This window comes from Petaurus breviceps, unplaced genomic scaffold (genome assembly GCF_028583685.1).
Source record: "Petaurus breviceps papuanus isolate PSGF00001 unplaced genomic scaffold, PetGlider_PUasm1.0 90977, whole genome shotgun sequence".
NCBI classification, from domain to species: domain Eukaryota; kingdom Metazoa; phylum Chordata; class Mammalia; order Diprotodontia; family Petauridae; genus Petaurus; species Petaurus breviceps.
In genome coordinates, this window is record NW_027187391.1 from 48238085 (window position 1) to 48263689 (window position 25605).

Genomic DNA, 25605 nt, shown 5'->3' on the forward strand with positions numbered 1-25605 from the left:
AAGCTTGTTAGCAAGTATATTAAATCCCATTAATGGGATTTAAGGTCTTTCCTTCCCATTAATAGGCCTCACCTGGAGCCCATTAAAGGAAGCTTACTTAGGAGAGGCTTGCTTGTAGGAAGGCTTTTATACCTTTTACTAATTTCTAATTAGGCACTGAGTCACAGGGTTGTGATGCCTTCTGGCTTGGAGAAGTGTATATATACTCTGAGTTGGTATTTTGCTTTGGGGGCTCATTTATGAGAAGGATCTTGTGATTCCCTGGTTGAGATTCTGAGTGACCATATGTTTAGAGCTCCCCTACTGCTCAGATGTAAAGTCTTTCTCAATCTAGGGACGTGTGCAAAGTGTATAGTTGATTCAGGCAGTCAGAGCCAAGTCTGTTGGTCTTTATTTCTCTGCTTGTGTTTTCTCTTAAGTTCAGAGTGCTAACTTTTCTTCTGAATTAGTGAATGTAATTTAAAAAGTTTGTTGACCTCTTAAGCAGCTATCTTTTCTAGTAAAGCAGATCTAAGAACCTGTGCTAGTAGCCATTTTGGGTATCCCAGTGTGGTCGCTGCTACAGCAGGCTAGCTAAGCTACAAACACACACTTTAGAACATTTGTAGATTGAAAAATAATGAAAGAAAGAAAGAAAGAAAGAAAGAAAGAAAGAAAGAAAGAAAGAAAGAAAGAAAGAAAGAAAGAAAGAAAGAAAGAAAGAAAGAAAGAAAGAAAGAAAGAAAGAAAGAGAGAAAGAGAGAGAGAGAGAGAGAAAGAAAGAAAGAAAGAAAGAAAGAAAGAAAGAAAGAAAGAAAGAAAGAAAGAAAGAAAGAAAGAAGGAAAGACAGAAAGAAAGGGAGGGAGGAAGGAAGGAAGGAAGGAAGGAAGGAAGGAAGGAAGGAAGGAAGGAAGGAAGGAAGGAAGGAAGGAAGAAAAGCTTTTGATTCAGTGGAGCAAAGTGCAATCTGGGAAGTTCATAGGATCACAGGATTATAGTAGCCATTGGATCATTGATTTAGAGCTGGAAGATGCCATTTAATCCAACCTCATTTTACAGATAAGGAAATTGAGGAACATTCTGTTAAAAGGAGAAGTCTCTCATGCACATGTCAATATCATTCAACATTCTTTGATAGATGCTTCAGGCCTGGATCTCACACCTCATTTGTACTCTCTGTCCCTGGTCTAGAACTCACACATCATTATTACCCTCTGTGGGAAGTGGAGGGGAGAGAAGGGAGAGCCTTCCTTCCCTCTGATTGGATGGCAGAGAGCTCTTCTCAGAACCACCATTTAAGGAAGGTATCATTTCTTCTTTTCCCACCAGGTTGCACTCCTGGATTTCTCCAGCATGTTCCAGTTGAGAACCTTTCTCTCCTTGCCTCCATTTTTCAGTTCCTTTTTATGCATCATTAGATTGTAAACTCCTTAAGGGCAGGAAATATCTTTTGCCTTTCTTTGTATCTCTGGTGTGTGGTACATAATAGGTACTTAATAAATGTTTATTGATTGAGAAAAACTTTGTTCAATAATCCGAGTATTAACATAATGCAAAGAAAAAACTAAAGGTGTTCACCCATGTCATATGGGAGGACAAGGCCCAAATAGAAGAGGAATTCCTTAAGATCTGTGTGTCGTACCCCTTTGGCAGTCTGGTGAAGCCTATGAACTCCCTCTTAAAATAAAGTTTTTAAATGCATAAAATAAAATACATAGAATTACAAAGGAAATCAATTATGAAAGAAATCAATTAAATAGAAATAATTATTGAAATATTTAAAAAACCCAAATTCATGACAACAGGTTAAGAACCCCTTCTTTAGATAATGAAGTTCTTAGATAGTGAGGCTCCAGTTTGCAGACAGCATTGTACTGCCTGCATCAATCCCAAGAACATTATAGGGTTTTTTTCAATAAAATCCACAGTCACTCAAAAACTATAGCCCCAGCAATCTGTATGGGAAAACCAAGAAATAAACCAGTGAATAAAGAATGCATTTTCCCCAGATTATAACATGTTGTTGGATAGGCAAACCATCAGTACATTTATCCTAGAGAGACACTGCAAATGGATAATGAGCTGGGTCCAGAGTTAATAGGAGGAAAACAAAGGACTATATTATATTTTAGGAAATTATGTAGTGCCTTTAATGATCCCAATCTGTTGTTCCCTATTGCAAAATACCTCTTACACCAATATTTTTCAGGCTGCAAATTGATCTAATCTAAGAGAATTCAAAGTAACAGGTAATTCAAAGGATGATAAAAGGGTGGAAGGTAGGAAGGGAACAGTGGGTACCAGGCACTGTGCTAAGTGCTTTACAAATTATATGATTTGACCCTCACAACCTTGAGATGTAGGTGCTATGAATATCTTCATTTTGTAGTTGAGGAAACTGAGGCAGACAGTGGTTAAGTGACTTGGCCAGGGTTATACAGGTAGTATCAGAGGCCAGATTTGAATTTAAGTCTTCCTGACTCCAGATCCAGAGCTCAATCCATCTAACCAACTAGCTGTTCCTGTAGTATATTACCAACATCCATCAAGCACTTGTATGACTGGAAAAGTAGGTGGGCAGGTTGTGAGGTGAGAAAGAAGGGCAACAGAGAGACAACCTGAGCGCTCTCTCCTGAGATGAATAAAATATTTGGGTAGATTGGAATTGTAAAAGATGAGGGTGTTTGAGATCCACCTTTAACTGAAACTACCCTCTTCAAAGTTACCAATGATTCTTTAATTGCCAAATTTGATGGCCCTCATCCTTCACCTGGACTATTGCAATAGACTATTAATTGATCTCCCTGCCTCCCTTCTCTAATCCATCCCACTTAGCTGTCAAAATGATTTCCCTAAATGCACAGGTCTGATGTCACTCTTCTGCTCAAACTCCAGTGGTTCCCTATTTCCTCTAGGGTCAAATATAAACTCAGATAGTTGATTTTTAAAGTCATTTACGATGTGGGTTCAACCTGTACTTCTAACTTTTAAAACATTGCTTCCTAGGTTCTATGATCCAAACAGATTGGTCTTCTTACTGTTCCTCACACAGGACACTTTAATAAGTGTCATTTAATAAGTGGCTTTGCACTGATTATCTTCCAGGCCTTGAACACACTTCCTCCTCACTTTCAATTCTTTGAATCTCTTGTTTCTCTCAAAACTCAAAAAGAGACATATGAAACCTTTCAAGAACCCTCTAGATGCTCATGTCTTTCCCTGACAAAAAATTACCTTGTATTAACTTTTATATATGTTTTGTATTAACTTATTTACATACAAGTTGCCTCTTCCTATAGACTGTAAGTTCCTTAATGGCAGGACTATTTTTTGCCTTTGTATCCCCCAGGTTTAAGCACAATACTTAGCAGATAGCAGATGCTTAATAAATTCCTGTTGACTGACAGATATCAGGAGAGAATCCTGCACATTCTCCCACAACCAGATCCTGGATCCATCGTTCTCTACTTTCTTTTTCTCCTTTGTTATCTATGTGAGGCTCAGAACCATGTAAACTCAGCTATAAGATCAATCAAGGTTTCACCAATAAGGACCCCAGTGCCACCCAGGCAACCATAGACTTTTCAGTCACTCTAACACAAGACTCATATATCTTTAGACCCACCTATATCCATACTCACCCCCACAAATCCCCACAGGACCAGACCCAACACTCAGTTCTGAGATTCCATAGTGGTGTGGTTGGCACCCACATACTGGCTGCAGGATTTGTACTCAAGTCCTTCACAAACACACTACCTGACTTTCTAACTTTTCAGGGCACCCAGAAGACAAACACTCTTCTAAACCATGGAATTTGGAGGTGAAAGAAAATCATTCATGTCATAGCAACTTTAAATATAATAATTTCTCAGTTTTAACAGAGGAACATATAGCTTACAACTGTTACTACTGTAGGGGGTGATCTATGGGGAAGAGATTAACAATTTATCAAAGAATTATTGTATTTAAGATTTAACTAGGGCTTTCTGCACAACAATCCTCTGAAGTGGATACCACACCACTGATGGCTTCTGCTTGAACAAGCAATCCTCAGCAATACCAATAGGGGACTTGTGATTTCATTGGTATTGGGACTGGCTGAATGAGAAAACTTCCTTTACCAATACAAGCCAGAATAGTCTCTGTAATTTACAGTCTTAGAAAATTGCCTAGAGCAATGAAAGATTAAGCGACTGCCCAGGGTCACAGTATGTGTCAGAAGCAGAAATGAATTCATATCTTCCTGGCTTTCAGACCAACTCTCTATTCATTATGTCATGCTGTCTCTCACATTCAAAGCACATAAATGTAATAGATTCTATTATTATTCCCATTTTACAAAGGAGAAATCTGAAGTCCCTAAAGAATAAATGACTTGACCAGGGTAAAATTTATCAAGTTAATGTGGAAAATAGGTTTCAAATTCAGGTCTTTAAATGCTGATCTCAGTCACTTTTCTCTTCCTTACTTTAAACTCAAAGCATCTAAGACTTCATCAGTGTGGGTACTTCATCCAGTAACCTATACTCTTATGATTTAATGAGTTTATTTTTGAAAATTGTTGTGGCCAAAAAATTCATCACCCAGAAACTGACCTGATGATATTCTTCAGATTTAGCCATGCTAATTCTTAGAGGACAGACAGTTTATCCTTGGGACTACATCTAAAAACTTTATAAGCATGGTAGGGTCTTCATAGCTTATGTTCCCCTAGCATAGCTTTTAAGAGCATAGGGTTACTTCTATGCTAGTTCAGGCCTCGAAGAAAGACTTCCCACTAGTAAGGCCCAGGAGGATTAACAGTCTGCAATGCAGATGGTACATAGAGTGACAGATAATACTTACATAATTAGTAAAGATTACATTTTGTTTTCCCATGGGACATACAATGCCCTGGGATTATTAAATGGAGTTTGGGAGGATTCAATAAATCATCCTTGGGAACTCAGCATTCATAATCATTTGGGATCCTTTCCTCTACTTTAGGAAGTCTGGGGCCTAGAAAATCTGGGAGCTGTAAGAACAGCAAAAAGTCAGCTCTGGAAATCCCTGGCAACATTGTCCACTGGAACAAGTTAGAAATGTGGAAGTTTCTAGAGGGCAGGAGAAGAGAGGGAATTTTTAATTTCACTTCTAAGTGATTACAACTTGTTCCTAAAAGACCAAGTTTTCTCTTTCCCCTTGAACTAGAATTTCTTGCCAAAATTAAAAGTTATAGATGGCTCTTGCCTTATTTATTGAAAATATGGGGTCCGGTACAGAGAAAAACATTAATTACATTTTGGCTTGTAGACATGCTTACTGTTAGTGAACTGATTGTGCCAAACTTATATGAAAGTATACAGGTTCTAGGGGAATGCAAACAACCAATTTCATAGAAATCCTTGGCTATGACCAGAGATAAGAGAGGCAAAGCTCAGAAATGAAGGACACGACTAGTTAAGAGGAAAGGGAATTCTTTCATTCATTTCTTTAACCAACATTTCATCTATTTATACATCTTGAAACAGGCCTGACAAAAAAGGCTACATTTAGATTCACCCTACACAAACTTATGTAACTTTTTTTTGGGGGGGGGGGGAGTATAATTTGTCTCAAACTTACTTTTTTTTGCTCACCTGAATCCCTGTCAGAATGGATCCTTGGATAATCCATCAATTCTAGGCAGATTCTAGAATTCAACTATCTACTGATGGCTTCTGCTTGAACAAGCAATCCTCAGCAGCCCTCTAAGCAGAAGACTCCCAAAGAAGCAAAGTGGGTGGGAGGCCATTCTGTATAGCCACCATGTCATTTTCTTCCTGGCTGTGCTTCTGACTCTCTGGGCCTCACCACCATGACTCACCTGCTTTCTTACTCTGAAACTTTTCTGAGCTCCTGGAAGTTTGAAAAACCTTGAAGACTCCTATGAGATGCCAACTCCTTCTCCCTTCCAATTGCTGACTATGGACCCAGGATGGCCATACTTCAGTTACCTACCAGCTGTACTCCTGACTCCCTGGATTTCACTGTCTCTTTCCTGTATTTTCTCTTTCTCCTCTGCTCCCAACTCTTCAGCTCCCTTTTGTGTATTGTCTTTTCCCCTTAGAATGTAAGTTCCTTGAGGGGAGGGATTGTGTTTCTTTTTGCTCATATTTGTGTCTCTAGACTTAGTACAGTGTCTGGCAAATAGCAAATACTTCATAAATGCCTGTTGTCTTTTTTCTGCCATATGAGTTAACAACACTGATCAGATAGCTTACTCTATGCCCAACACTATACTAGGTGATAGGGATAATGACAACCTGTGATTTTTATAGAAATAGGGAACATCAGGAAAAGAAATAATGCATAAATCATGGAATATGTCTGCAAAAATAGATTGATCTGAAGTTGTGGAGCATTCTAAATGCCAAATTTATATTTTCTCTCTGGAGCAAAAAAGATTCACTGGAATTTCTTGATCCAGGGAGAATGACATGGCCAGGCTTGCATTTTAATATCAATTTGAATAGAGGATAGATTAGAAACTTGAGACAGCACCTTCTTTGCAACTAAGAGTCTCAAAGACCTACATAGAACACTGAGAGATTGAATCCTTTCACAGCCAGTCTCTGTTAATCAGTACCTGGGCTCAAGTCTTCTTTATTTCAAGGACAATTCTCTATCTACTATACTGCCTCCCTGTACTAAGTGATAGGGGGCAATACTAAGAAAGAAATAGTTTCCCTTCTAGCCAGTTCTGCTGCAACACCTCTATTCCACACAGCTTTTCCTTCACAACTGGAAAATAAGTGGAATGGCCCTCTTCTGGGGCTTTTTATAAGACCTGGACTACTGAATCCACCACAGGAATGAATACAGAAATAGGGAGTTCCTAAGATTTAAATCGGGAAAGGACCTTCTAGGTCAATTAGTCTATCCCCTTTAGTTTACAGATGAAATCCAGAGATTCGGAGGACCATAGATTTAAGAGTTATATGGCATCTTTCAGGTCATCTGGGTCACCTTTCTTATTTTAAAGACTAGGAATTGAAGCCCGAATTAAGTACGTTGCTCAAGGACACTCAGGTAGTAATAAGTAATAAGGGGCCAAGAGAAGTATTCTTAGACAAAGTGGCCATGATCATAAAGCCTTCCCAGGCTTAAAAACGGCTCCAGCTCCTAAAAGAGACTGAATTATAAGTTTCTCCATCTCTTTCTCCCTCTTTGAACCTTGAATGAAGCTAGGGATTCCCTAAGGAGGTAAGGAAGAAATGTTTTTCATGTTAGGGGAATAACCTGTACAAATGCACAGTCTAGAGATGGAATCTTACATCTGGAGAATGGCAAGTAGGCAGTTAAGTTGCAACATATAATGCATAAATCATGGAATATGTCTGCAAAAATAGATTGATCTGAAATTGTGGAGGATTCTAAATGCCAAACAGAGGCATTTATTTTTTCTCTCAGGAGCAAAAAAGATTTGCTGGAATTTCTTGATCCAGGGAGAATGACATGGCCAGGCTTGCATTTTAATATCAATTTGAATAAAGGATAGATTAGAAAGTTGAGGCAGAAATATCAGTTAAGAGGCTATTGCAAGAGTCCAAGAAAGCGGTGATAAGGGCCAGAACTAGGGTACTAGCCCTATAAAGTGGAGAGAAAGGGTACAAGGAATGTGGTCGTAGGACTGACAAGGTTTGAGTAGCAAGTGATTTTGAGGTTGCAAATCTGGGTGATGGCAAGGATGGTGATGCTCTCAATAGTAATAAGGAAATTAGAACGAAGTGAGCATGAGGGCAGGGCAGAAACGAGTTGTTCTGGGCATTCCACAGATGCCTATGGAACATGCAGTTAACAATGTCCAGTTCAGCTGGTGCTGAAAGAATGGAACTCAGGAGAGAAATAGGGCTGGATATATTACTCTAGTAATCATCTGTCAGAGATGACAGCTGAACCTATGAAAGAGTCTAGAGAGGCGTGCCCAGGCCAGAGTCCTGGAGTCTACCCCTACATTGGGAGTAGGATATTGATCACAATGAGACAAGGGAGAGTGACAAAGATTGTTGGAAGAGAATCAGGAAAGAGTAAAATAGTAAAAACCCATGGAGGAGAGCTAATGGCAAAGGTAGCTAATGGCAAAGAAAGATTTCAAACCCAAGCACTTACTCCACATTCAGCATTCTTTTAACTATAAAACATAGAGAGAAATATGAAAACTCAGATCCATATCTTTTTTGCCAGAACTGGGATCATTAATTTAAAGTTTTAAATATATGCCAAAACCTCACATAGCAGAAAAGGGAAGTTAAAAACTCTCAAAGAGGTTAAATGACTTACCTAAGCTCAAATAGTTATTTTGAGTAATAGAGCCTTAGATTAAATGGAATTCTAGCCCAAGAACCCCTATTCGTTTTACTGTGGTATAGAGGAAAGGGTATTGTATCTAGAGTCAGAGTACCTGGGTTCAAATACTACCTTTGTGATTTTACTCCCTGTGTGATCTGAGCTAGGCATTTAACTACTCTGGGGTTGTTTCTTTAATCTGTAAAATGAGGGGACTAGATTAAATGGCCACTAAGGTCCCTTCCAGCTTGATAAGCCTCTTTGGGCTTCATTTCCTCAGCTATAAAATTAAAGGGTTTTACTAGATGATCTCCAAGACGCTTTCCAGCTCCAAATCTATGGTTCTATGACCTCTATATTATGCATTCAGTCCCTTGCTGGGCTTCCTAAGTCAAGAGAGACTACATTCTCTCCATCACTATTCCACTTTGTCCCAACTCATTAAAAGTGTAAGAAGAAAATGGGGGAAAAGAAGGAAATCAGAAAGGAAGGAAAGAAGGAAGGATAGATAGAAGAAGTGGAGGAAGGTAAGGAAGGAAGGAAAAAGAAGGGAGGGAGACAGAAGCAAGGAAAAAAGGAAGGGAGGGAGGAAGAGAAGGAAGGAGGAAGGAAAAGGAGGAAGAAAGAAAAAAGGAAAGGAAAGGAAAAAGCAGAAGAGAGAAAAAGGAAGAGAGGACATAAGGAAAAAAGAAAAAATAAGGAAGAGAGAAAGGGGGAAGGAAGGAGGGAGGGCGGGTGAGCTCTTTTGGTAGCAGCAAGGAACCTCCATAGCTGGAGCACCCACTCACTGCCTCGGGGTTAGGGGTCAGAGATGGAAAAGCAAATCCGGGATCCGACTCCAACCAAAGGGAGCTAGATCTAAACGCGCGTGCGCAGGCGGGTCCCCGCGGCTGCGCCGCCTGGGCCGCCCGGTAGACCGCCAATCCCGGCACTCCCGGCAGAGGGCGCTGTGCGCCGGTCTCGTCTCCCCCTAGGCCCCGCCCGCCACCCTCTTGCTTCGGCTGGGCGGGGCTCCCGGCTCAGTCCGACAGCTGCTTCCTGCTCCGATTGCTTCCCTGTTCAGAGACGCTGGCTCATTTCGCTCCCTGTCCTCCCCAATCGACCCTTGCAAGGAAGCCTCCCCGCGCAGTGCTGTGCCTGCCCGCCGCCTGCGCCGCCGCTCTCCCCGCACCCCAGCTCCAAAGGGAGGGCCTTGTTCGCATCCTCTGCCCGCATCCCGCCTGCCCCACCACTCTCCGGCCATGCTGTCCTTCCAGTACCCCGACGTGTACCGCGATGAAACCTCGGTGAGTGCGGCCCCTTGACTTCGGCCCCGCTGAAACCAGCCGAGGCGGATGGGGAGCATTGATTCCCGGGCGACTGCTCGAGGCTGCCATGCCGCCCCCTCCACTTTCTGCCCGACCCCGTCCTCCAGACCCCCGCCCTCGTCCCCTCCTTCCCCTTCCTCGTGCCTTTTGTTTGCGAGGAAACGAGTCCGGGCCCCCCGGGCCGGAGGCGGTCTGCAAACCGGCTCTGGCTCCTGGGGAGCTCTGGGGCCACGCGCCTTCTTGTGAGGCCGAGCGTTGGGTCGGGGGATCCCTAGCCCATTTCCTAAAAGCGCAGAGTTCAAGGCCACGGTGGGAGCCGGGGAGGTCACAGCTAGTCCGGATTTGGAGGTTAGCAAAAGAGCTTTCCTGCATGTGTGGAGAAAGTGTGGTTTTGAACAGTTGTAAAAGCGTGTGCGTGCGTGTGCGTGTGTGCGTGTGTATATATTAAATAGCCTGCTAGATTTTAATCATTTTAAAACAAAAAATGCAAACCTCTTCAATCCCAAAGTATAAATTCGGTCCCCTCGCGGAAGTTTTCCCAAGTGAGAGGGTCAGGCAGTGAAGGAGAGACGTACCGACAGAAACACACCGAGAGAGAGCGATTTACCTCTTTCCCCTTTCCTGTTCCCCCCTTTTGTCCCCCTCTTCTCTTCCCCTCTCTTTCTCCTCCACTTCTCTTTCCTCTCCTACTCAGGGGTCTGTTTTCCGAAGTGGAAGGGCTCGCAGTTAGCCCTGCTCCCTGTGAAATTAAGGGGTTGACTTTTGAGACCCCCTGCTTCCCTGGAAGGATTTGGCATTTTAGGTTTGGATTGGGTTCACAAGTTATGTAGCACTCTATGGAGGTGAGAAGTAGGGGTAGTTTTGGCTAAAAGCTGTCAATCTAGTTCAATCCAAAAAGCATTTATTAAGCTTTATTTGCAAGGTTCCAAGCTGGGGATGGGAGGAGGGGTTAGGTGATAAAAACAAAGCAAAAACTAGTTTCTTCCTCCAAGGAGTTTACATTCTACTGGTATAAGACAAATAGGTATGTACAGATAATTCAGGAAGGAAGAGAAGATGCTAACATAAGCAGCTAGTTCAGAATTACTATTATTTGGTAGTGGGTTTTATGAAGTTCACTTTACCCCATAGCCAAATATGCCATTTGAGTTTTTAAGTTTTCTTTGAGTCATTTGACATCATAGTCTTGAAAGTCTTGCTTTATTGTGGTTGAAAGTGTGCTAATACTTTTAAAGTAGTTTAATATATATATTTATATTTAAAATAGTATGTTTTTCGTTGACTTCTACAGAGACTTGTTTGAACAGTGGTCATTTAGTAACCATGTTTTGTCAAGTTTCTTGACTATTTTTTTTAACTTGACCTAATGTTATAATAATCAAAAGAACGCTCCAATACTGAAATTCCAGTTAGTGTTTTCTTTTCCCTAAGGAAGTGGAGTTGTCTCATGAAGTGTACTTCTGTTGGTGTCCTGATGTGTATTCCACTTTCCTAAGTGGTCAAATCCCATCTCCTTCCTTGGTGACTTTGGCTATAACATGTTCAATGTTTGTAGATTTTAAAAGCGAGTATATTAAATATTACAAACTAATTCATTCAACAGTCATTTCTTGAATTGAAGTGCAGAATGGCGAATACAACAAATATGACCCTTGCTAGGAACTTAGAATCAGGTCGAGGACATACAAGGAAATAATGGAAAGATCAGCAGTTTGTTCAATATGGGGAGCTCATTGTGTGGAATTAGCCCCACATACCATAACCTGTTTATGATTTAATTGATAAATTCTAGGACGTTGCCTGAGACAGATTAAGTGACTTGCTTAGAGTCTTAGGATCATATGCTTAGAGCTGGAAAAAGATCTTAGAAGTTTTTTTACTTATCTTTGCTTCTAAGACCCTTTTCCAGCTCTAGATGAGGAAATAGGCTCAGAAAGATTGCAACTTTACTAAAGTTAAGTAAATGGTAAATGGTAGAATTATAATTTGAACTCATACTGCTTTCTACCACATCATGCTATGTACAGAAGTCTGTAAATGTCAGAGGAAATTTTGAACTTAGGTTTTTCATACTCTAAGCCCAAGACTCCTGTTCACAATGCCACACCAAACATAAATGTAATAGAGAAGAGAGTAATACCAAGTTCTATGAGTTTAGAGGAGGGAGAAAGAATCTTTTATGGGAAGATTAGGGAAGGTTTCATGGATTAGGTGACATTTGAACTGGGCCTTGAATTTCAACATTTGAGAATGTCTGGGTGGAATGGCAGGAGGAGATTTTTCAGTAGGTAGAAAATTGTGATAGTAGGAGGGAGAAAAAAGGTTCTTGGTACTTGTGGATGATGATGTGTCTTCATAATTTATGAAGTAATTATATATCATTATATAAATGCCTCCCTAGCCTGGAATTTAAGGTCTTCAATAGTCTGGCTCCAACCTACTTTTCCCATCCTTATTTCCTGTTCCTCTTTATATGTTTCCGTGTTCCAGCCAGAATATCCCATTAGCAGTTCCTTACTCCCTACTTGCTTTCCTACATTTATGCATTTGTGCCACTTGTCGCCCTGGACTATACACATTCCCTTTTCACCTCCATCTGTTGAAATCTTTCACTTTTTTTCAAAGTCATCTCAGTGACCATGTCCTCTGTGAAGCTTTCTCTTATCTTTTCCTGGCTAAAAGTATTTTTTTCTCTCCTCAGTTTTTCTTGAGTATTTTGTGTAGATTTCTCCTTTGTCTGTATTATAGTCTACCTTCTTTGTGTACCTGTTGTATCTTTCCCGCTAAACTATAAGCTTTTTGAGGTGTCAGAGACTTTTTTTTAGTTACAGGGTCATTTTTTAAAATCATGGTATACCTAACAATGCCTTGTGTCTAGTACTTAGCAAATGTTACATGATATTGAGTGTGTATCCTCATCCACAATAGCTTAAAATATTTAGTATTTCTTTCAGGCTCACATCATTTGTGAGAGAGTGGGCATAGTGGATACCTTTTAACATGGAAACTGAGGCACTGTTGATTGGCCTTCAGTGTTTTTGAATGCTCTTTTGAGTTTTGACAAAGCAACCTCATCATTTTGCCCAAGGATTTCCAGTCATGATTTTAAGAGTTGAAAAGGATCCCAGGGATTATCTAATTTAAATTCCTCATTTGACAGGTGAAGAAACTGATGTCCAGAGAATTGAAACAACTTGCCTAAGGTAACTTGGTTACTTTGGCAGAGCTAGAATTTGAACCTAGTTTTTTAACTCTGAATCATCCCAACACCTAGTTTTGTCTTGGTCTTATCAGATATAAGTAGTAAACTCTCTAGGAGCTTATGGATATATAGATAATATATAATAATATATAGATATATATTAATATATCTAATAGCTTTACTATTAGATAAAAGTTATGAAGGAGGTGGCAGCTAGGTGGTACATACAGTGGGATAGAGTGCTTGACGTGGAATCAGGAAAACCTAAGTTCACATATGACTTCAGAGACCCAACCAGATCAGTGACCCTAGGCAAGTCTATTAATATTAACCTTTGTGTGCCTCAGTTTGCAAAATGGGAATAATAATAGCAGCCACCTCCCAGGGTTGTAATGATAAAATGAAACATTTGTATAGTAATTTGCCAACTTTAAATTACTACATAAATGATAATTATTATTATTATTAACATAAACATATAGTTGAGATGATAAAAAAAAGTATCAAAGAATAAATGTATACTAGAGAGACTTCTGGAAAATGAGAAGCTTTATTCCCTGGCGTCTTTCAGGCCTCTGCTTAGACCTCTGCAAGAGGCCGTTCACAGTCCTCAATATTAATGCCTTCCCTCTGAAACTGCCTCCAGTTTATCTCTATGTTTGATCTCCTTGAGGGCTCAGGCTCTTTGGTTTTCTTTATATCCCCAGCACTTAGCCCAGTACCTGGTATATAGTAAGTGCTTAATAAATGCTTGTTGACTTTAGAAGATGCATTTCCATACAGGGTGAGAAGCACTGGGCATTGAAAAAGTCTTTCTTTATCTTTCAGTTCTACATCAACAAGCATTTTTGGTGCAGAGGTAACCCTGAGTTGCTTGTCTAAGACTATACCAGCCCAGGTCAAACATTGGTGGTTTGGTTCTATGTGGGTAGAAAGACTTTGGATCCATTGAATGATTCTGTTGCCTGAAACTGGCTTAGTTAAATTCAGAGTCAATAATGGTTTTGTGACAGTGGGACATTTTTAACTAAAGCAATTCAAAGACCACTTCCTAAAAAAACACTTCCTAAGATGTAGAGGCATAAAGATTTTTATTGGTGGAGTGGGTACCCCTCCCTCCCCATTGATGAAATTACTATCTGGGAAGTATAAAAGTAAGTATCCCCTTACTAGATTATAAACTCTGTCTTATTTAATCTTTGTATTTCCTTTGCCCTGGATGGCTATAGTAGCCATTTAATAAATGTTTAGTTAGTTGAATTAATTACCTCACCAACACAGAACAGAATATCTTGTCCATACTTTGAGTATGTTATTGGGCCTATGGAATGCCAACATTTAATTCTAGCTCCACCATTAAGTCACTATTTGATGCTGACCATAGCATTTCATTTTCAGTTTTTTTATAAAGAAGCATCTATTAATATGAATGCGTCCCATGGATATTTGTGGGTTAACTATCGCCCAGTATAAATAATAATAATGATGTCATTACATTAGAAGGCTTCTAAAGATTTCTAAATGGAGACATATGCAGCTCAGCAAATATTAATTGCACACCTATTTGTGCCAGGGATTGTACTAAGTTTTGAGGATACAGAAACAAAAATAAAAATAGTCATTGTGCTCAGGGAGCTTACCTTTTAACAAAACTCTTCTACTCCAGCCGTATCAAATCTCTTTTTTGTTCCACCAGGAACTGTTCCAAACTCTTAAGTCTTGACTCTGACACTCTCCTGTTTTCCTTTGCTTCACTGCTAAATTTTCTGAAAAAACGTGTTTATATCCAGTTCTTCCACTTCCTATTACCATTCCCTCCAGTATGACTTTTGCATCCAATACCCTGCTACTGAAATTATTCTCTCCCAAAGATTATTTGTTATTTCAATCACTAAATCCAGTGCTTTGTTTTTTTTTTTCCAAAGTCTTTATTCTGTTTTAATACTTGATGAAGATCTACTGAAGTCTTTCTTTTCCTTTACTTTCGGCAGATCACACATTCCCTTGGTTCTCTTTTATCTCTAGCTATTCCTTTTCTCTCTTCTTAGTTGGCTCTTCCTCTTCTTATGGATCTCTTAAAATGGATCTTCTTCAAGGGTCTTTCCGTGACTTTCTCTCTACATTCTCCTTTAGTAATCTCCATGCCTTCAGCTGCCACCACTTATGCAAGTTACTCTAGAATTTCCAGTTTCTACTTCTTTTCTGAGCTCCATATCCACATCTCCAGTATTCTCCAAGATATCCCACTGTCACCTCAAACTTGTCATGTCTAAAATCAAGCTCCTTTTAAAGTTGCTTTTTTGACTCCACAATTATTTTTTAAAGAATGGATTCCTCTCATCTCAGGATGATAGAAGTTCAGGGGCTGCTTATATTGGTGCAGAAGCTTTGACCTCTGCTTTCCTACCTTGGCCAGTTCACCTCTCTATATAGGCAAACCTGGTTTTCTTCTCTACCCCCATTTCTTGAAGGCTTTCATATTAATTCTGTTGTTGCTTATCTTTCATTCTCGAAAAGCACCATGATATCAGGAAGGTGCATATTAATGCTGAACTTAGTGTGGATATTTGATTGGTTTAGTCTGCTTGATTAGGCACCCAGAGCTCCCAAGCTCAAGAAATCCACTAGCCTTAGAAATACTGGTAGCAGGAATTGTGTGTGAAAGTTCTTACATCTGACTTTAATTATTTTCTTCAATGCTAGATCATTTTCCCCTTTCCCTGGTTACAACCTTGGTGCTATCCTTGACTTACTCTTTTTCCTTAACTCATATCTATTCAGATACCTGGCGGCATCTTTTTTACTCATGCTATTTGTTGAAATAACATTTTTAAAAGAATGCCTTAAGAAATGTTTGAAAAGTGCATTGAATTAGAACTTAGGAACCCTGAATTCTAGTATATGTTCTGATACTAACTGTTAACCTTGCAGGATTTAATTTCTCTAAAAGATGAGGGGGTTGGAACTAAGTAAACTCAAATGTTTTTTTACAAGCTCCAGGCTTCTTTATACTATGGTTTTTTCCACAATGAATTGCCAGGTAGAATTTAATTGAAAAATTTTTTGCTGTAACTATAAGATATATAGATTTTGTCAGGCTTATTGAGAGGAAGGAGTCAACATGGTTGCATAGAGGATAGAGGCCTGGCCTTGTAGTCAGGAAGACCTGCTACTTCTAATATATATTATGTCACCCAGATACAGACATTTTACTACATAGTCTCAGGCAAATCTAATAAGTATAGAAAAGTTACTGTTCTTTATCAGTAGAGGAATCAGTCAAGCATTTATTAAGGTTCCTCTGTGTGCCAGACTGTGCTAGGCACTGGGGATACAATACAGTCTGTGCCCACATGTACATACACACACCCTCGATACATGTATGGTCATATTAAAACAGATACAAGGTAACTTTGTAGAGGAAGGCACTTGGAGCTGTGGAGACAAGGAAAGGCTTCATGTGGAAGGAGATATTTATCTTGATTGTTTTAGAAACACAGAAATTTCACTAAACAGAAGTGAGGAAGAAGAATATTGGAACCCCGGGGTCCATTCATTGCAAAAGCATGGAGAGGAGAGATTGAGCAAGGTACAGCAAGTAAGCCAGTATATCTAGACTGTACAATGCATGGAAGGGAATGTGTTTGAAGGCTAAAAGGGTAGAAATGCAGCCAGGTTGTGGAGAGCTTTAAAGGCCAAAGAGGAGTTTATATTTGAACCTATAGTCAATATAGAGCTACTGGGATTTATTAAGGAGTTGGGAGGGAGAGAAGGGCTTTGACATGGTCAGTTGCACTCTAGCAAAATTACTTTTTTAGCTGTATGGAGTATGTTGGAGTGGAGAGAGGTTAAAGGCAGGGAAACTAATTAGGATGATATTGCACTAATTCATATGAGAGGTGATGAGGACCTTAACTAAGGTTGTAAATATGTGAATGGGGAAGAGAGGGCATATGAGAACAGTGTTGTAGAGATAGAAATGGGAAATTTTGGCACCTGAGAGATGAGGGAGATTGAGGAGTCAAGGATGACACCAAGGTTTTAATCCTTGGTAGCTAGAAAGATGGTGATACCCTCAAAAGGAAACCAGTGCAAACTGTATAGCTAAAGATAACTTTGATTCTGGTCTGTAATCAACTAGGCATCAATAAATTTTAAAGACTAACTCACAAATCATGGATTACTTATGTAGTTTCTACAACTGAAGTTCCCTGTAGTACTTAGGGTTTGTTCCTTCTCCCTTCCCTTCCTCACAAAATTAAGAAGAAAATATGAATTAATATGAAAATTTGTTTCAATAAAGGATTAAAAAGGTCTTAAATGTTCCTGTTAGTTTCTTTGACACCTAGCAATGTGAATGTGGCACAGGTTTTAATCCCTTTATTTCTTATCTACTGATTATCTAATGAGAGTATGATTTTCTATGATTAGATTAGTACTAATTATCACAAATATCATTTCTTCAAATGTTCTCTTAGTCCATTTATACATTTTTGTGCTTTTTGGGAGCAGTTGTAGACATAAGAGGATACTCTGTGGAAAGCAGGAACCTGGTGCTAGAGCAACATGCCCTCTTGTTAGATGTCAGATAAAACCTGCTGCTGATAGAGAAGCCCAAGCCACTCTTCTAGCCCATTTCACTGAACAGGTGGGGCCCAGTATGCCATTTTGGTGGGATATGATTCTGTCAGCATGGTAGCTTGCTCCTCATGTTCTAGGATTAAGCACTAGCCATCAGTCCAAGGTCAGATAGCTTTGTAGAGGCAGTGGTCCTAGGACTACTGCCAGATTCACAGTGTGCTTTGGTGAAAGAAGGTTCCAGTAGCTTCTTCTCACCTGGTGACATGACTAGCAGCTAAGCTTAACATTTTTCAAGCATCTCTGACAGTTCCTAGTTGTTCTTTGGGGAAAAGAGTATATGTTTTTTGATGAGTGAATATTGCTGTAATGGAAATGCAAATTTAAAGATCTTCCCTGCCCCTAGGCTAAAGTGCACCTGGAACCTGGGGTGGGAGGCTTGTTTTTCAGTTGATACTTTTTGATTGGCCAGTGGGTCCAAAAGGTTGTTACATTCTCTGAGCCAGGAGAAGGCTATATAAGCCCTGATGTGTAGCTTTGTTTTGGGGGCTCACTTTGAGAAGTGTTCTGTGATTTGATATGGTTGACTGGGTATGGATGTAATGGTTGGACAGTTTGAAATCTGTCTACTAGATCTGTTTCTGTCTTGATAATTCTGTCTGTGTACTTTGAAGTTCGGGGTGCTGACCTTTTCCCCTGAACAAGGTAAACGATATATGTCTGACTGATTAAAGTAAGCTTGTTAACCCATTTTGAGTTGCTTTCCTTTAACAAAGCAGATCTAAGAACCTGTATTGGCAGCAAACCCTGGGGATGCTTGGGGTGCTTGCTGCTACAGTTGCTTTCTCAGTGTTCTAGAACAAAAGATGTGAGCCAGGTGAAACATTTGTTCACATACCCACCAGCTTCTCTCCTCAATGAACTGAAGCCCTATTGCAAAAGTCAGAAATGTTCATGGAGACTGTGGGGAAAGAAATGACCACGTCAGAATGGTGCAAGCTAGAGAGAATTTCTAATTTTTTTTTTCCAGCTGAATGATTCCTTTAGGCATCATCTGCTGATATCCAGAAGGTTATATAGATGTTAGATCCCTGTCACTCTTAAGAATTTCACTCATTTCCTCTCAGATGATGGTAATCTGAATGGATGACTTTTTTTTTTTTAAGAAAACACTTTACAACTTCATTACAAATACTCAAGTCTCTGAAATACTCTTCCACTAAAGATTTTTCAGTTGGTGCCAAGAAAAGATGTACTGGTAAGACAGCAGTTCATGGCAACTTTTGTTTTCCTGTGTTTTAAACTCGTTTTTTAGAAACTCGATCGCATGACATAATGTGGGCACGTTTCCTTGCCATTTATGTCATTAATAAGCATGAAATAAAGCACAATAAAGTATGTCCTTGTATGTTCATAAACATGTCTCACCCACACCTAAGCCCCCAGCCTCTGTCCTCTTTGTATTGTATAACTATGTACCTTTTCAGGGAGGAAAGGTTTTTAGCTTTCATTAGAACAGCAGAAGGTTTTTCTATTGCATTGCATTGCCCAAGTATTTTCTGTTCTGACAGTTTGTCTCTCTTCTTTGAGCATCCCCCTACCTCCCACCTTCATCCTCGGCTGCCTTGACACCTTTCAGAAACTGCCAAGTCTGTTTTCATGTGGTAATTAGTCAAAGAGTAGCCATTGACTTTATGGAGGCATTCTATCTCTGTCTTCACAGGCCTTTAGTATAAATTCATTTCTCTAGGAAAATTTCCTTTGAAGCAGTCACTAATTATTTCATGCTTTATTTTGTTTGTTTGCAGGTACAGGATTACCATGGGTCTAAGATCTGTGACCCCTATGTTTGGCTTGAAGACCCAGATAGTGAACAAACAAAGGTAAATGATGATATTTAAAGAAGAGAACACCTTGTAAAATATGGATCAGCTTTGGAGCTAGTGGCCAAGCTTTGGCATAAGAAATTTATATTCCTTTTTTGTATCTTCCTTTTGTCTTTCTTTACCTTTCCAATCTTTTCTGGTTCCCATTTTAGGAGTCTTTAAGCACCCAACCAGTAGAGATATATATAAATGAGGTTGCTCTAATTAGTATATTAAGGTATGACCCTCAGTCTCTCATCTAAATTATTTCAGTAGCTCAGCAATGTTAAATTATGCCAGTATTAGTGATTATTTGTAAGCCTGTGTGTCTCTGAGTGTGTACACTTAGTTTTTTCTTTACATCTAATATATTGTGCCATTGGATAATAAACTGAGACCCTTTTCTCATAGATGACCTCTTATTATTATAGCACTGATGAATATGGGACTGAAAATAATAGACAACTTGGGGTTGACATCTACTAGTTGCAAAAACCTATGGGACCACCAGTTTAAAGATGTTATTTCTAGATTTTCTTCTAATTATTTATAGGGAAATATTTAGCAAAAGATAAAGTGAAACCACCCAACAGGAAAGCTGGAATTCTGGTGAACTCTCAGAAACATTGAATCTGCATAATTCTTCCTGTATTTGAAAGGCAGACTCAAAAAAGCTATTTTTCCCAATGCCATTTCATACTTGCAAATAATATTAAGATTGCTTAGAGGACTAAGTAGGCTATTCATTGGAAAATCTTTAGCCTAGAGAGAGAAAATGAAGGTGTTCTTCATTTTCATCACAGGATGTTGCAAGACAGCTAAAGTTTTTTCCCAGTCGATGTTTTAGCATTATCCAGTGTATCTGTTGCATTGTTGCTATGAAATACTTCATAGTAGCATCTGAATAACATTAATAGACTTTATCACCAAACTGCAAACACCTACCCCATTCTATTTTAGTTTATGTAGAGGGGAAAAAAAGGATAGTGCACATGTAAGACCATGTCTTTTTTGCCCTTATGTTTTATGTTTTATGCATGTTTGTGGACTAAATATTTTCACGCTGTAAAGTTCATGGGCCCAGACCTAGGACTGTGACCCTGGTCAGTATGGCCCCAGAACCACTGAGCCAGATTCACTTTAATTGAGAACCACCTTCTGGGGACAAAGCTGAAAGCACTTACAGACTTAAGAGGAAATTTAGGTATGAAGTGAATTAGCTCTCTGTTACTACCAGGAATAACTTATATCTACAAAGTGCTTTAAATTTTACAGGGTACTTTCCACAAAACAATTTAGTGAATTATCTCAATTTGGCATATTATTATACTGACTTTCCTGGGGTTGAGTGACTTTGGTAGGTTTGATAGTTATTGTCAGAACCAGGATTCACACCGATATATCTAGATCTCATCCAAGTCCAGTTCCACTAGATTCTTTTTTCCCATTTTACAGATGAGAGAACTGAGGCTCCAAGAAGATAAGTGACTTATCTGAGGTCACCAAATCTGGGCTAGGGTAGAGGTCTTGGTTCCTTGTCATGTCTAGCATGGTGTCTCTTTCTGTAAATGGAAGTTCAGCTGAACTGGTATAAGTTTACTGTGATCTGATGCAGTAAAGCTTATTCAGACTAAAGAAGTTTTGCTTTTGAAAAAATGAAGAAAATTTATTCATTCCTCTAACAAGCAATAATCAAATGCCCACTATGTGCCACATACTTTGCTTGGTGTTGGATATCAGCCAGTAGCATGAAATCCTTCCCACTGCATGGTTGAAAAACGGAGGCAAAAAGTGTGTTAGAACACAGAGAATCTTCATATCTTCTAAGTGCAAAGAAAAATTTCTCCTCAAGTTTATTACTGGTGTCAGAAAATATATATAAGTTTATTACTGGTGTCAGGAAATATATATTTTATTTTATTCTTTTTTCAAATGCTTTATTAACTTCTGATTTACATTATTCATTTCCATCAGATTTTCAGTTACAAATTTTCTCCCTGTTTTTCCCCTACCCACTGCCACAAAATAGCAGTCCCACAGGATATCCCCTCCTCCAATCTACTTTCCCCCATATTTTCTCCCATATCCCCTTCGACTTTTCCAGTAGGGCATGGTAGATCTCTGTGCCCCAGTGCCTATATATCTTATTTCCCAATTACATGTAAAATAGTATTAATAACAGTATATATATATATATATATATATATATATATATATATATATATATATAAACATTTTATTTTAAAACTTTAAATTCCAGATTCATTCCCTTCCTCCCTTGTCACCCACCCTTACTGGGAAGATAAACAGTTCAGTATAGGTTGTATATGTATAGCTAATGCAAAACAATAACACAGTAGATATATTGTAAAAGACTGACTATATTTCCCTCCCTCCTATCCCACCTCCCACTTGTTCTATTCTCTACTTTGATCCCTTCCCTTTTCAAAAGTGGGTGCTTCCAACTTCCCTCCCCCCCCCAGCCTGCCCTCCCTTCCATCATCCCCTGTCTCATCCCCTTCTCCCCTACTCTCCTGTAGGGTGAGATACCCTATTTAGTGTGTATTTCATTCCCTCCCCAAGCCAAATTCAATGGGAATAAGGTTGACCCATTCTCTTTTGCCTTCCTATTCTTCCCCTCCATTGTAACCATTTTCCCTTGCCTCTTCTATATGAGATAGTTTACCCTATTCTGTCTCTCCCCATCTCCTTTCATTATATTCCTCTCTCACCTCTTAATTTCACCTTTTAAGTATCATCCCTTCCTGTTAAATTGGTCCTGTGCTCTCTGTGTATACCTGTAAACATATATAGACACATTCACATATGTATTCATATGCCTTCATATGTAGACATATATATATTTCTATTCCCTTCAACTATTTTCATACTGAGAAAAGTTTCATCAGTTACAATTATTGTTTTTCCATGTAGGAATGTTAATAGTTCAACTTTGATAAGTTCCTTATGATTTCTTTTCCCTGTTTACCTTCTCATGCTTCTCTTGCTTCTTGTATCTGAATGTCACATTTTCTATTCAACTCTGGTTTTTTCATCAAGAATGCTTGAAAGGCCTCTATTCTACTGAATGACCATATTTTCCCCTGAAACATGATACTCAATTTTGCTGGGTATCTTGGGATTCTTGGTGTTAATCCCAGCTCCTTTGACCTATGGAATATCATATTCCAAGCCCTTCCGATCCCTCAGTGTAGGAGCTGCCAGATCCTGGGTTATCCTGATTGTGTTTCCATAATATTCAAATTGTTTCTTCCTGGCTGCTTGTAATATTCTCTCCTTAATCTGGGAATTCCAGAACCTGGCTATAATATTCCTAGGAGTTTTCTTTTGGGGATCTTTTTCAGGAGGTGATCTGTGGATTGTTTCAACCTCTATTTTGCCCTCTGGTTCTAAAACATCAGGGTAATTTTCTTTGAGAACTTCCTGGAGGATGATTTCTAGGTTTTTACTTTGATCATGGCTTTCAGGTAGTCCAATAATTTTTAAATTCTCTCTCCTGGATCTATTTTCCAGGTCAGTGGTTTTTCCCATGAGATATTTCACATTGCCTTCTATTCTTTCATTTGTTTGGATCTGTTTAACAGCATCTTGATTTCTCATAAAGTCATTAGCTTCCATTTGCTCCAGTCTAATTCTGAAGCAATGATTCTCCTCATTGAGCTTTTGAGATTCTTTTTCCATCTGGCAAATTTGGCTTTTTAAGGCATTCTTCTCCTCATTGCCTTTTTGAGCCTCTTTTGCCAATTGAGTTAGTCTATTTTTTAAGGTGGTATTTTCCTCAGTCAGGCTGTTGACTCTCATTTTGTAATTTTCTTGCATCATTCTCATTTCTCTTCCCAATTTTTCCTCCACTTCTCTTATCTGCTTCTTAAGGTCCTCTATGGCCTGTAACCAGCTCATATTTTCCTTTGAAGCTTTTGGTGCAGGAGTTCTGACTTCACTGTTTTCCTCCTGTTCCATGCTTTGCTCCTTTTTGTCCCCAAAATAGGAGTCTAATGTTGGAATCTTCTGTCTGCTTTGTTTCCTTTGCCTGGTCATGTTGCTCCTCAGTCATTTGACCCCTGGGCTTTTTGCCACAGTAAGACTCTGCCACCAGACAGGGGAGCTTTCATCCCAAATGCTTGGGTTTTCTCAGCTGTCGGAGGTATTAGATGGGTGCCCTCTCTGATGCCTCCACACGTTCTGACCAGCTGGACACACACCCCAGGACCTCCACCCTAGACTACAATCCAGATCCAAGCAGGTTAAAGCAAGAGCGATTACCCCTCAGACTGGTGCTTGGTCCCCCAACACTCTGCAGGCCAGAAGCTGAAGCTACCAGGTGGCGCTGGCTGGCTGTGCTGGGTGTCTCAGCTGACGTACTCCCACTTACTCGGTCCCAAAGTCCAGACTGCACTGACCTCTCACTTTGTCCTTAGCATCTATGTGTTGATAATTCTGGAAATGGCTACAGCTGCTGCTGATCTGGTGTCCCTCCGGCATATGGCTGGTCAGACCCGCCCAGGGGCTAAACCTCCAGCTCAGGCAGGCCTGGGCTCGGCTCTGCTCCCAGAGCGTTGCACTGGCCAATTCCTGCCCGGCCTGTCAGGCTGTCCTCAGTGGGACATTAGCTTCTCTGTGTCTTTTTGTGGGTTCTCCAGCTCCAAAGTTTGTTCAGAGTCCCCTTTTTACATTGATTAGGGAAGGTGGAAGCTGGAGCCACTCGGAGGTCCTGCTTCTACTCTGCCATCTTGACTGTAAATATATATTTTAAATGAGTAGGGTCTTTTTGTCACTGAATTCTGAGAACCAAAATGCTTACATAGTCGGGTTTTTAATTTGAGTTGTCTAGCTTGAGCAATGTCTAACATTTCCAGAATAAAGACGAACTTTGGTTTCAAAAGATGGTGGAAACATGAAGCCTGATTCACCAAGAGCTTGTCCATATTATTTTGCCTTTGGCAAAGTCGAACCACAGAGTAATATTGGGATTTTCCCAGGATCAGAGTTCTATTCCAGCTACAAAATCATTGGCCATCCCACTCACCAGTAACACCACTAAGCATGAGAGGCTCTTAACAAATGGTTGTTGAAAAGAACCATAGCTAATAGCACATTTATAGAGGACTTTAAAGTACTTTATACACATTATCTCATGAGTTTCTTGCCACTCCTTTGTGGTCTAGATGCTATAAGTATTCTTATCCCTATTTTACAGATGGTAAAACTGAGACTCAGACCAAGTAACTTGCCAGTACACAGACAAATGTCATAGATTGTGAACTCAAGTTTTTCCTTGGTCCAGGTATAACACTTATTCTACTATATTATGCTTCTTTTGATCATAGATCTCAGTTACCAACTACATCTCAGTATTTCTAAAGAGAAAAATGCCATATCAGCTTTGTAGCATTGTAAGCTTGATATTGGTGACCAAATTACCTTTCCTGTTCCCCATTTCTCTACCCCCATCCTCTAGTAATCACTATTTTTCTTTGCCTTGACGTTTGTATGCTTCCATTCTCCTTGATGGTGGAATAGTGAGGAGAGTCCTGAACTTAGAGTCACCACACTTGTGTTAAAGTCCTGTTTTCTTACTTTAGTAACTGTGAACCTGGACAAGGGGATTAACCTTTCTGAGATTCAGTTTCCTAAAAAATTTTTTCAAATAACAAGTATCTAAAAAATAATAATCTATCCCTCTGTCCCCATTGAACATATTAAAAAAAAAAACCCAACAAGCCATTAATCCCCAAACGAATTCTTCAGTATATCTCTACATTGTACAGCCAAACAAATTCCAGCGTTAGCCATGTCTAAAAATATGTATCTCTTTCTTTCTCCACTTTAAGTTTATCAGTGTTCTATTAAGTGAATGGCGTGCCTCCTCTCATTCTGTTGGACTCATGGTTATCAGTTCATTGATCAAAGTTCTAAAGTCTTTCATAGTTGTTTTTTTCAATAATGTTCTTATTGTATAAATTATTCTGCTAATTCCACTCACCTTGCTCAGCATTATTGTTTCCTCTGAAATTTTCAATTTCATCATTTCTTAGAGCACAATAACAATTCTTTACATTTTTATACCACAGTTTGTGTAACTATTCCCCAATAGTTTTCAATTTTTAGGCTGCCACAAAAAGAGCTGGTATAAATTTATTTGTACATATTGATCTTTTTCCTCTTTCTTCTGTTTCTATGGGGTTTAGTCCTAGCAGTGGTATATCTGGGTCAAAGGATGAGAAAAGATTGGTAACTCTGAACATGATTCCAGAATGCTTTCCAGAATGAATTTTATTGCTCCACCAACAATAGCCCTAGTATACCTGTTTTCCCATAGTTAATTTTATTCTTTTTGTTGTT

At 39.4% G+C, this 25605-nt stretch overlaps 1 protein-coding gene across 2 annotated transcripts in view; it reads left to right on the forward strand.

Annotated features, from left to right (window-relative positions):
- Window positions 1-25605, forward strand: part of PREP (prolyl endopeptidase) — a 292033-nt gene that overhangs the window by 130954 nt on the left and 135474 nt on the right. The window contains exons 2-3 of one of the 2 annotated variants that reach the window (XM_069077132.1): window positions 9312-9576; window positions 19186-19260. In XM_069077132.1, the coding sequence (XP_068933233.1) occupies window positions 9532-9576; window positions 19186-19260 (120 nt within the window). In that variant the 5' untranslated portion in view covers window positions 9312-9531. Of the gene's footprint in view, window positions 1-9311; window positions 9577-19185; window positions 19261-25605 lie in introns of those variants that run through there. The other variant, XM_069077131.1, reaches the window with a different exon arrangement.